The 12247-nt window shown below is 50.7% G+C and overlaps 2 protein-coding genes across 2 annotated transcripts; one reads left to right on the top strand and one right to left on the bottom strand.

Annotated features, from left to right (window-relative positions):
- Positions 1 to 4793: 4793 nt before the first annotated feature.
- On the top strand, positions 4794 to 5369 carry IUM83_13519 (putative secreted RxLR effector protein; the record flags this gene model as incomplete). Its single annotated transcript, XM_067938198.1, has 1 exon — positions 4794 to 5369. The coding sequence occupies one exon, from the start codon at positions 4794 to 4796 to the stop codon at positions 5367 to 5369; it is 576 nt and encodes a 191-aa protein (XP_067797942.1).
- A 357-nt stretch (positions 5370 to 5726) lies between these two features.
- IUM83_13518 (cyclin-Y-like protein) lies at positions 5727 to 12078 on the bottom strand (the record flags this gene model as incomplete). The annotated part of the gene is made up of 7 exons (XM_067938197.1): positions 5727 to 5762; positions 5837 to 5903; positions 5954 to 7107; positions 10522 to 10717; positions 10823 to 11039; positions 11107 to 11742; positions 11823 to 12078. The coding sequence occupies 7 exons, from the start codon at positions 12076 to 12078 to the stop codon at positions 5727 to 5729; spliced, it is 2562 nt and encodes an 853-aa protein (XP_067797941.1).
- Between the last annotated feature and the right edge of the window lie 169 nt (positions 12079 to 12247).

Raw genomic sequence — 12247 nt, 5'->3', positions numbered from 1 at the left:
CGCCGAACGTCGGACTAGAGCTCAGAAGGCTCAGAGTCTTGGGGTCTCAGCTGAAATACCTCAGCTGAGCCCAACAACGGCTCGGATGAAACTTCCCAGCTCCAGTCCTTGGTCAGGCGCGGCGTGTGCACCTCCCTTGCGATCCCCTTGACGGTTCTTCCTAGGGCTACGCTTTGGGCCCAGACGTCAGCCAGCCACAGCAACTTTGTTCCCACTTCAGATGTCTCCAGCGCTCTCCAAACGAAACCTGCTCCCCACTCAACAGGTCTCAGCTCGCACGTGTCCAACTCAATCTGCCCCGTGTTTTCTCCAATACAAAACACGACACTCCACACGTAACTTGTCCACCTCTTCCGAGACCTTGGACCTGGTCTCCGTAGCTTCTTCACTTCCTTCGGCGGCTCCAGCTGAGAGCCGCTTCCACAGGTCTTCACTCGCCCCTCAGACCTAGAGTGGCCCCGAGAAAATTGGCTCGGTTTGAGCCTGTCCGTAGTTTGGGTTGTCGCTCTGCACCCAGGGACGCCCGCGCACCACGCTCCAAAATGAGCGAAATTCAGCAACCGCACTGAAGACTTGAGCCAATCTCAGCCCCCGCGTAGTCGCTCCACCGAAACCTCAGGAGAGTCACTTACTCCCCGAAAATACGAAATACGTGTCGGTAATGTCGTCCAGATCACGTAATAATATAAAATAGCTAATTAAGCTCCTCCTCGCACCGAGGTACACCCAAAAAGACTATATGGGGTTGAATTTTGATGGAACCGGTCCTCGGCACCCTTTTACACAAGGAAACACTCCCACTTGCGTCCTTCGGGGCAAATTCGATTCTGATTCAATTATTACACATGCAAACAAAGACCTATCAAGTGGGGGCGCACAGCGCCGTTCAGAGAGCACCCACAAAGGGGTGCTAAGACCATCCTGAGAGCTGCCAGTGTGCCTAAGGCATTCGGCGCTTCAACCTGAGTTTTAGCCAATAATGGGCCGAGCTCAGCAAAATCCAGCGTGGTCAGGCATGGGTTCGGCAGATCTTCAACGAAGCTTCAGTGATGAGTAGCCGATCCCCGGTGACTCATTGGTCGAAAGTGTGTCGTACCCGGGTACAGCTGGTCCCATCCTGGCTGATATATGAGTCCGTCATCATTTGATGACGCGACCCTCCAGCAGCGCGCATTCACCGTGTACCCATCGGCCACTCTGAGCCCCCATAGTCTCAGGCGAGATTCCAACTGAGACCCCCGGCATAAATGTCCACCAGTGCCCGCATCATCTGAGACCTGGGTCGCCAAACCGAGACTCCGGAGCGTCCGCTGAGCCGAAGCACATCCCGCTGAAACATCTGAGCCGAGACATACAGATTCCAACTGTCCCGGCTGAGATCACCCAAGCTCAGAGGAGTAAGATCTGAAACCAACTGGCTTCAGCTGAGACCAGCTAGTCTCAGTGATCCAAGCTGAGACCCGGGGACTTCAGTTCTTCCAGCTGAGACTTGGAGACTTCAGCGCCTTCACCACCAAAGCTGGCCGACTCCCAGCCGAGCTGCAGCGAGTTCAGCTGAGACCAAGTCGGCTCTGTTTGCCGCGCATCCAGCCATCAACAGGTGTCTATCCGGGACGTCTGAGCTCAGAGTAGCTCAGCGGGGTGACCGCAATCCGAACTTCACAGGAGTCAAGCCAATCCATAGTCAACTTCAGTCATCGTGGCTTCAGAGTCGCAATAGTCTCAGCGAAATAGCTAGGCCTCCCAGCTGAGACATGGGGCTTCGGCCGAGAGTGTGTCCATGGTCTCCGAGCCAGTTTTTGTTGAAGCGGCGGTTCCTTGAAGCCAGCTGCCCTCTCCCATCCACTAAGGGTCGTGCGTGGGACATAGAGTGCGTTGGCGGCGGGCTATTGACGGGTTCGCCGGAAAGATCCCAGCGAGCTTCGTCACATTGCTCTGTAGACAATGCGAAACGCTGGCTGTGCAATAAAATCAGGCATCAGTACGGGGGGTGGCCAAGACGTGCTTCGAAATCTGGCACGACGACTTCGACGGCGGGTAGGCGATTCCGCAGGCCTTGGGGAATCGCGTCGTGCTGCGTCGTCCTGGCAAGAAAGCGGTGAAGCGCCGGAAAACGCGCCGCGAGCTGGAGCTTCACCACAAGGAGGGAGACGACGAGGGTAGCGAAAGCGGGAGTGGTGGGAGCTGCACAGCCTTCGTGTGAGCGCGGTGTTTGCGTGTCACGTGATGAGAGCTCGACTGACGATTGCAATGCATTTTTTTAGTCAACGTCTGTTTTCTTTGTTTTTTTTTACAAGTGACTGACTTCACCGTGCAACATTTCTTGACTGATTTGCAAGTTTGTACTGTCTTTCCCGTAGGATTTCTCGTCACTTACGACGTAGAAATCGTCACATGATTTCAAAGAGGTATGACTTACGACATTGCGTTGGAAAACCTGTTGAAAGGTTATACACCTAACCGAACGTCAAACATCTGCTCCATACGATTTCTAAATGACATGGCTTCGTCGTATAATACGACATTAATTTGTGTGTCGGATCTTGGTAATCAAGGGGTTAAACCACGGAGAAAGCATTGGTGCTGTTGCAGAGCGACTCACAATGTCTGTTTAATGGAGATTGTTACCCCTAAAAAGCAACCAAATTCATGTCTTTTTCGAATTTTAGGACAAAGTACCGAAAATATACAAAAAAATATTCTGAAATCCAGTCAGAATCGTATTTGTCGTCCTTTACTGAAGCTAGTCAGGTACAATAGCTTTCTGTACTCAACAAATTCTATAGGATTTGAGAGGAGGTGCTCAATTCGGCAAGGGTACGCTACCGAATGTGAGAATGTACTCCTGAAAGCTTGAAGTTGTCGCGTTCGCACTTGTACACGAAATGTACAGGTAAATGCACAGGAACAGTACGCTTATATATGCAAATGCAACGATGCATGTGTACTAATGTACGATAGTTAGGCTTTTTCCTCGTCGGTAGTCAGTGTATCGATATCAGCATTCTGCTCGCTCTTTGCAAAATGACCGGCTTTTTTGCGGATCGTGCTAGAGCAACTGAAAATGCACCGAACAAAAAGGGTTGATACACCGAAAATTGCCTAATTTCGGTATATTTTCTTGATCATATACGGTTTAGGAATTCATCGGTAGAGTATCAACTCTTACAGGGAGAGGGTGAAAAGCAAACCCGCCAAAACCAGCCAAATTGGCGGCTTCATATCTGTAGATGCCTTTGCTGCTCGCGCTTCCAGGACCACCGGATAGACCTCCCCTCTTCCAGCTATTCTATGAGGGTAAACACATCTTCGTAGCTACCGTATTTCCTAAGGTCCGTTCTCAACCGAGGCGGACGCATGCGTTTTCGGACACTTTGTGATCTGATTGGTTAACAGGATGTTACAAAAATGATACTGCACAACGCATGCGTCAGCAAGCGTTATCTACTTTTGGCCAATCAGTGCCTCAAAGCACTCCCCCTCCTCTGACATGGCGTCGGTCCGGCTTCGACGTGCTTCTCCCCCGCGCTTCACCCCCACCGCAAGGTAATGGCGTCGCTGGAAAGCTGAAGTTGAGCTGTGCGGCCTTCTGGTTTGTTTGGTAGCCATCAAGCGACACCAAGCAGCAAGAAAAAAAAACACAGTTCGAGAGCGGATTTCGTGGCGAGTGCATGCTTCTACGCTACTTAGAGAGTTAGCTTTCAAGAGATACTACAGGGGCTTGGTGGGTTGAACCAGCTTCGCTCCCCATTGCCGGACGGGGGAGTCTTGGTCAGCGCTTCAGATATTGTTGAGTCGTGAAACACACGTAGATCACACAGAGTAACAGTACAATGATTGGATAATATTGATCAAACACTGGGCCAATCAAATTTGGTCAGTTTCATTCTCAACCCAGCATACGGGGTAGGGCACGCATGTAACGCACGTGTCGAGAAAAACGCTTGGGCCTATTAATAAGCGGGCCACTCGTAGCGGTCATTTTGGGGAGTGACATCCATCACCGAGAGCCGGTTTCATTTTCGGTTGCTCTAGCCTTCTCCTTTTTTTGCTCGGTTCTGCTGCATTACGTGCTGTCATCTAAGAGATCTCGAGTTGTGAGCTGAACGCACTGCTGAGCATGATTGGCTACCCTGTAGTGAGGGGTGTGTTTTAGGGGAAAAGTCTGCTGTAGGAAATCTCAAGATGCTCCATTACGAGTCGAATAACATGTTTGGATTGCTGCTGACTACTATTGCAGCGTCCATCTCCTACTTTGCAAAACCAGCAGAAGCAACGTGCCAACGATAACATTTATTTTCGCTATTATTGCTCGTCGTTATCGGGGGTAGACGGCACTTCGCGTTGTGTGAAGTTTCGCTCCCAAAATTTGGCTTCGCAATTGCCAGCTGGCTTGGATTGGGAACAAACATGGCTTTGGCTGTTGAAGTATTTACATGTACCAGTACATATGTCTTACGTACCTGCTCGCCACGAAGAGTGTCAGAGTGTAGGCCTTGACGTCTTTTTGGCCAATGGGAGCGAGGAACTGCAGCTCCTTGGTCCAGATGGCGGCGTCCTCAACATGTGAAGAATACAGTGCCTTCCCAAGTGAGTCAAATCTCGAGATGCCGCGGGTCGACGACGACCGATAAAGATGATGCTTGATTGAACACCACCAGGACACTTTCCAAATCCCAAGATATCTGTAGGCAGAAAGCAGTTGCGAAGCACTATGTGCACTGCGCTGTTGCGCGCGACCAACGGTTATCTTCATTTCGTAAACTTGCCTCAACTGGATTCAACCACAAGCTATGCGCCTCCTCTGCTACGTCTTCCTGGTGTTAGTGGTTATTTTCGTTGCAGACAGCCATGTCGCCTCGGCAACGGACAAGACAGCGCATATTCCAGCAGCACCAGTCGAGTCTCAACTGTCCGTCGCCATATACGATAGACAGAGGAGGAATTTGCGGAGTGATGGTGTTGGTGGTGAGGACAACGAGGAAAGGGGCGTCGTAGTCGTGCCGTCAGGCGTGAAGGAGGCCGCTCAAAAGGTCAAGGCAAAGGAATCGCACGCAACACACACGCTCCACGTTCTCAACGGATACACTCCAGGTTTACTCGGAAAAGTAAAGAGGCTGTACAGGAAAGCCAAGAATAACGTCGAGAAGTACTTCCGGAACAATTACTGGAACATCCGCTTCACGCTTTGGCTCAAGATGAAGAGAACTCCATCAACGATGTACGACAAGCTGAAAGTCTACAAAACAACCGGCCCGTACGACAAGAACTACCGCGTCTACATCAATTACTTGAGATTCTACGAGACCTTCAAAGGACCAGCGTACAACCCCCTTATCTACTTTGGCCCGAAGTTCAAGATCGACTAGCTGTATGCCCAACTATTATATCGAGTACTTCGGAGTAGTGGTTCCAGTGCGCTTTCGCTTATCATTGTACATGTACATGGTAGCGAGATCCTTCCCCTCTGTAACAGTACGCGATGGACCGACGTAATTGCTGACCAAGAAGTGGCGGATTGCCGCCCGTGAGTACGTTCCTGCTTCACAACGCTCAAAGTGTACTTCTCAACTTCACGTCCGAAACCAGCATCATTTTTCGTGGAGGTTCCTTCCTACACTGTACTCTGTGGGGGGGGGGAAATAATCACACAACTTGCTGCTTGAGGCTAGGCCGTTTAGGACCAGCCAGGTTCATACCAACGTGATTGTCAACGGTGGGATTTACTACGTTAGTAGTATCCATAGTCGATGGTCTGAAAACTGAACAGCGCTGGCTTAGTTGATGCAAGCACACTGTACACTAGAAAAATAAAACAGTTATTGATTTCATATACCTTGTACTTGAAGTAGTAGCTCATAAACTCTTGGAGTACAGTTCGTGCTTGACTGCTGCGCTCCGTTCTTCCAGACGCTTTGAGTTGGGCGGATCCACCCGCATGGTGTAGTTATACCGGCGTCGAAAATCCTTCTTCTCTGTCAGTGATCGCAGTGCAAAATAGTACTTGGCATAGACCGTCGCGGAGATGTAGAGGTCCCACTGGATGTGATGCAGGAAGAGTCGCTCCAACCTGTTGATCGAGTGCAGCGAGAACTGCGGATAAATATTGCTGATCTCGACGTTCCACGAGCTCAGATCCTGCCACACTTTGGACGCCAGCAGAAGGCCACACACCACGATGGGCCTCCAGGTCGCAGCCAGCAGCGGCACATTGGCCTGCTCCATGAGTCTCTCAATATATATCAGGCACACGATCGTGCACTCGGCACTGAGCTGCGCCTTGTTGAACAAGTTCTTACAGAACCTGAAGATCTCGTCCACACTGGGCACGTGTCTCTTGGACGTGATCTTCTCCATCCTGTACACCGTCAAGGGGTGCACTCTGGGCAGCCGCACGAACGTGTACCTGTACTGCGGCGTGACGAAGTGCTCTTCCCGGAAGGTTTCCTCCACGGGCAGGTCCACGAGTCTCGGGGACGAAATGCTGCTGGGATTGGCGGCCTCCTCTCTGCTCTCCGTCTCCTCCACTTCAAACGCATCAGCAGCATCGGCATCGGCGTCTTCGTCGGCGATTGCGTCGTTGAAGGTTGCCGTCTCCTGCGTGGTGGGGGTGGGTGACCTCGACTCGTTGGGCCGCTCCTCCGTGGTCGTGAGCGCGGACACGGCTGCGGCGATGGCGCTGGAGATGCCGGCGTTGCCATTGCTGCCGTTGCGCGGCTGCTGCTCCCGGTGGCGCTTCTCGCAGCGCCTGATGTGCTGGTACAGCACGACGCTCACGCGCCGCAGGAAGTCGTCGTAGTTGGGCTGCGCGATGGACGAGACGGAGCTGGGGGGCGCCAGGCTCGTGCTGCCCACCACGCGGTCGTCCGGCTTGCGGTAGCGCAGCGAGCTGGTCTCGCTCAGGCGCGGCGTGAACACCGTGTGTGTGGGTTGGAAGCCTGCCTGGAAGCGCACGCGCTTGCCGCCCTCGTCCCGGCCGACGCCCGGGGGCGTCTCGTCCTCCACGGAGCTCGGCAGCAGCGGCGACAGCGACACACTGAGCGCAGCCTCCGTCATGCGGCTCGTGCTGCCCACCATGTACTCGCGCTGCTTGGGGCAAATGACCGACTGAGTGACTCAGATACCGAGGCAGATCTTGGTGGAGGGCCACTCGAAATTCGAAGCGGGCGGTGGCGTATTTATGCGGGTTTGAGGGGGGGAGTGGACGACTCTTCAACTTGGCATACAAAAAAGCTAAGTGAACCAATGTCCTCTTCAAAGCGATAAAAGTGGATAGACGGGGACATGCGGAGTGACAGGGTCAGTTTAACACGCTGTTTTTGTGTATTCACTAAAACATTTGAGATTTGTTATTGCTATCAGTTACCTACTTCGGCTATGCGCGCAAGATCGCAAGGGCTGGAAACACCTCGTCGAGGGACTACTAGCGCACGCTCCGACGGACGGACATTGACTGAGAGAGACGGATAAGTAGAAGAGAGAGATAACCCGACGCATGCGGAAGTTGAACCACCCCGGTGGCTAGACGCTCGCGAAACGCGTTTCCAATACAATACAATATTGCTATCAGTTGTGTGTGCGACGATGGTGTGCCTTCTCTTCTCTGCTGATTGCACGTGCTTCTTTGGCAGTACTGTATGGGCGCCGAGCCTGGGCATGTCTCGTTTCCCTCGTCGCCAGTCCGGTGCGAGCCCAGCCAGTCCCACTTTCCCTCGTGTCAAACGAACGAGATTCTGGTGCAAGGCTGCAATGCTGGAGATTCATGGCTGTTTTGTACTGAGCTATAATATATTTCTCGATTCGCATTTCCCAGTTGATCGTAGTCACCTTCTTCATCCATGCCAGTCAATTCGTAGGCGCCTCCGCAGTAGCTGGGTTTCTACTAACTGGTAGCAGTCGAAGTCGATGAGCGATGCCTGGCAATACGTGACATTGAAGGCACAATTTGTTTTTCCGCTTCAGCTGAATTGATCTCTTGGGCTGTACGCATCACTGCTGTATCATAAAGTGCTCGCTGCTCGAATTGTGGCATTTTTTCATGTGGACTCATTGCCCGCAAACTCAGTGAAAACCGTGAGTGGTTCTCCAGCCGCGGCAATACCTATCAGGAATCCTGATTCAGGATTGCCACCGAACAAATTGTCATTTCCTTTGGCGATTGGATGGAGTTTCGCGCATTTTTATTTTGTGTAAAGCTATAAAACACTGTAAAGATTATCGACATTGTTTTTTTATCATTCGCCTCCGAAACAACCTTGAAGCATCCTGAGATCCATACCCTCAAAGCATCGATCGGGGCAGATAATCTCTGAGGAGAAGCCTTGATTTCTACTTTGGGGCCATACTTATACAGTGGGTTGAACGCAGGACCAAATCGGCGCTCATAAATCTCCACGTATTCAAGACACTAGCGGTATTTCCTGTCTCTTGGTCCAGAAGTGTTTGCGATTTTGAGCTTGTAGTACAGCTTCTCTGGCGTCATCTTCCGTTGTATCCGGCCGTCTCAAAGCGTCACCTTGCTCGACTTCTTCATCAGAATTGCCAATACCACCCTTGAGCGACCTTCGCCACCTACTGAAATCATCAGATACGAGTGAATGAACTGAGGCATCTTGGTTGATAATATCAACCAACATATTACGTTCTACTGGAGAGACGTTGGCACTTGAAGACTTCGCCGTTTTAATAGCGCAAACGCTTGATGCTCGACAGGTAAGGCGATAATAAGAACATGGCACAATAAGCGCATCGTTTGTGCTCGTTGCAGGGTACTTGAGTATTCGCGAGCGGATTGGAAACTGATGCATCTGCTTTTCGTTGAACGCGTGTAGCACATAAATACGGTTCACGACTGTATGTATGTATACCGTAGTGTAAGTATTCTGTGAACACTTCTATTAGCATAATTATTAACAAGGTTTATGCTTAAAATATCCGTTGTGGTAGACGGTAAATCGTGTTACTTACTTTGTAGTGTACGACAATGGGATGTTTACTTCAATACCCAGGTATCCCTTGAGAAGCCCCTGATCCTGTTAAAAAAGGTAATGTCATGTGCTGCGTAGAGCTCCTCAAACTAAATCGCGTTACTTATGCAATGGGATGTTTACTTGGATATATGTCGTAATTGTTGTAAATATTTGATCTATATTTTTTATTCTCTTTTTATAGTGTTGGTTCATACCAGCACTTGCTACTTCATAAAGTAAGCCAAAGCTGTTCATTTTCCAGATCATTTGATGCGACTGGGATCCAACCGTTAAGAACGAAAGGAAAAATATGATGCTGGAAAAATTTGTGATCGTCACGGTGCTCGTACCAGGGCACACAGGCCTCATACTGGTCCTCCGAGAGGAATACCTCAGCCAATTTGTCATTCCAATTATCCCCATAGTTCTCAATAGCTGATTCTCGATGCTGCAGGCGCCTCCATAGTCTATCAGCAACGAGATCTTCGTAGGCTGTAAGGTGCTGGTGCAATTTACCTAGCTGGTGTACTAGTGTGTACTTTGATAGCTCGGACATCTGCAATTCGGCATCCGTAATTCCGAGCAAGCCAGCGAGGTGACGAAAGCGCTGTGTAAGTCTGTGGACAGTTTGTTGTTGCAGACTTTGTAGATCATACAATACTGCCATACGGTTCAGAAATTCATCGAGTGACAACGGGCTAGGTAGGCCTTCATCGCCAAACTCGGGCTTGATATCGGTGCTCAACTGCTCTGGGCCATTCTCCAAAAACTCTCGAGTGCGTTTGAGAATGTCGTGAAGTGTGTCAGACGTTTTGGCGCACCGCTGGTTTGTTGGGCCATTGGCACTATCATACTTGGAAAATGATATTGAGCAATGCCTAGTTTGACTGCGGGGTGTGTCAAGGCGACGTCGGGGGAGCCATGGCGAAGGTGCACCTGCGAGAAGCTTCTGTTTTTGGTGATGAACTTCACGGTAGATTTGACTTGGTGAAAGCAATACATAATCGATTGGTGTCTTGCGCTCGTGGTGGAACGAGAATTGAGTTTCGTATTGCGTGCTCTGGTCAGCCATCGGTTTATAGTGCTTACGTGAGATTACCTTTGTGGAGTCTTTGTCACCAGTCCGAGCGCCGCTGGAATCTTGATTAACGAGAAAAGATACTTGATTCTGTACGTGAGATTGGGGAGGACCTATTCCGTTGAAGCTTTCCGAATGGATTGCCGTAGCACCTGGACCCTGGAGAGCGGGTCTGATCAGTTCCGCGTGCTGATTTTGTCCTTCCGTCACCGGTTGCTCAGTGATGCTACAGCAGAAACTATCCTGCTGACGCTTCTGGGTGCTTTTGTTTATGACGCCTTCACGCTGTTCGGTTCCCAAATGCTGACTCAATTCAGGAATATTTACCAATTCGGGTATATCCAGCTCGAGAGGAGCAAGTCGTAGCCGTCGCTTGGGTTTTGAAGGATTCCTGTGTGTCGAAAGTGAAATCCGAGCTTCTGCCGTTTTTGCTTGTGCAACGGCCTCTTCCAGCTTTAATTTGAGCGCTGCAACCTGCTCGCGTAGAGCGTAGATTTCACGCTCGCTTTCTGTTCCATGTTGAACGGATGCCTCATCGTCGGTGATGTCTTCTGGAACAGCCTCCTCCACATTTTTGTGCGCCTTATTTTGAATTGAGCGCGCGCGGTTAGCATATTGAAGAGTACACAACGTTTCATTTCCGTTCGTTGCATCTGGCGAGATGCACGCGCTAAAACAAAGAAGCAATGTTCAGCATTCAAGCAAATAATTCATGCAAAAGTAAGCAATATTCAGTATTCAAGCAAAATAATTCATGCAAAAGTTAGTTCCGTACATGAACAACGTCACCGAGTTCCCGCCGAGAGCATCACGTAGCAACCGTGTCAACTTTGATGACCGATACGGCACGTGAGCTGGGCCGAGTGGGGTAATGTTATCGCTAGCAGAAATGCTACTTCGTCGACCGCTCACCCCAGTGCTGTTGCGGCGCTGTAAAATCCGCTGTTTCGAGCCCAACGCATTGATAACGTTACCTAGTGCCAGCAAACCGACTAAATAAAACCATCGTCAGTCAATAGATCCCTCTAAAGGTCCAAATGACAACATCATTTTCCGTACTGTTGATATGGGAACCCTCTTTCATGCCCTGGCCCTCCATCAGGGTCTTCTTCACACGTTCACTCCCTGCAAGATCCACGAATGTCAACTTGGCGCGTTTAACCTCGTCAGCAAACACTCGTGACACTTCAAGGGTATACACGGCGTGTGATCGACTGGAATGGTCGTTGAGAGCGTGCGCTCCTATAGTCTGTCGCTGCCGCCCTGCTTTCAGGAGGTTCACCGCCTCGCCGACGTTCTTCACCTTGACCTGATTTAGTTCTTCCACCCATACATCCTGGTCGTCTTCGTGGATTGTAAGCCTTGTAGCGGAGTTTTGCCGTGGATTATTGTGTGCGGTGCTTCGTGTTGTATCACCATCAGCCACCAACAAGTCGCGAATTTCGTCGCAGTAAATTTCTAGAAACGATACTTTGGCCGTTGTCTTCATACTCGCTTCATTACGGAGTGCCTCGAAGAGGTCTCGAAGGAAGTGCGGTATGAGACCTTCGCTGCTGTCGAATGCAGTCTCTAAACGCGTTGCACCTCCCATCGTGTACGTCTTGCCGGAGCCGGTTTGACCATACGCGAGCACTGTCACGTTGAAGCCGTGCAACAAGGACGCTAGTAGCGGCTGCAGAGCTGCGTTGTAAACCTCTATCCACAGCAAATTTATTAACAATGGGCGTCACAAAAAAAATATCAAGGGTGTAGTTTACCTATTTGCTTTGCCGTACTCAAGAAAACGTGGTCGAATCGGAAGCACTTTTGGGTTTTCTCGAGCTGGAAGTGCAGCATGTTGTCACTTGACCCGGTGGTTGAATCCGCTTCTGCTTGTGCAATGCACAGCTGGGGCGGTTCATCCGTACTCAATGGCGGCCGCACGCGGACGGCAACGCGAACTCGAGCCACCAACGGTGGCGGCGTCACTCGTCTGGGGCTTCTGATCGGGCTCTTGGAGATCGAACGCGGCCCCACCTTGTGCTTCTCCATGTCGAAGCGAAACTGCTGACTAAGTTGCTGTGTGAGACCGAGCTGGCATCGACACTCGCTCATTTTGAGCAGCATCGACAAGCACGCGGGCTATTCTTGCTGTGGGCGTTGCACACCAACACGGGACTCCCGAGTCAACCACAGTTCAGAAATGATCTGCGACAGATTC

Source organism: Phytophthora cinnamomi, assembly GCF_018691715.1.
Source record: "Phytophthora cinnamomi strain GKB4 chromosome Unknown Contig12, whole genome shotgun sequence".
Taxonomy (NCBI): domain Eukaryota; phylum Oomycota; class Peronosporomycetes; order Peronosporales; family Peronosporaceae; genus Phytophthora; species Phytophthora cinnamomi.
Note: the sequence above shows the minus strand (reverse complement) of the source record. Positions and strands in the feature narration are given on the sequence as shown.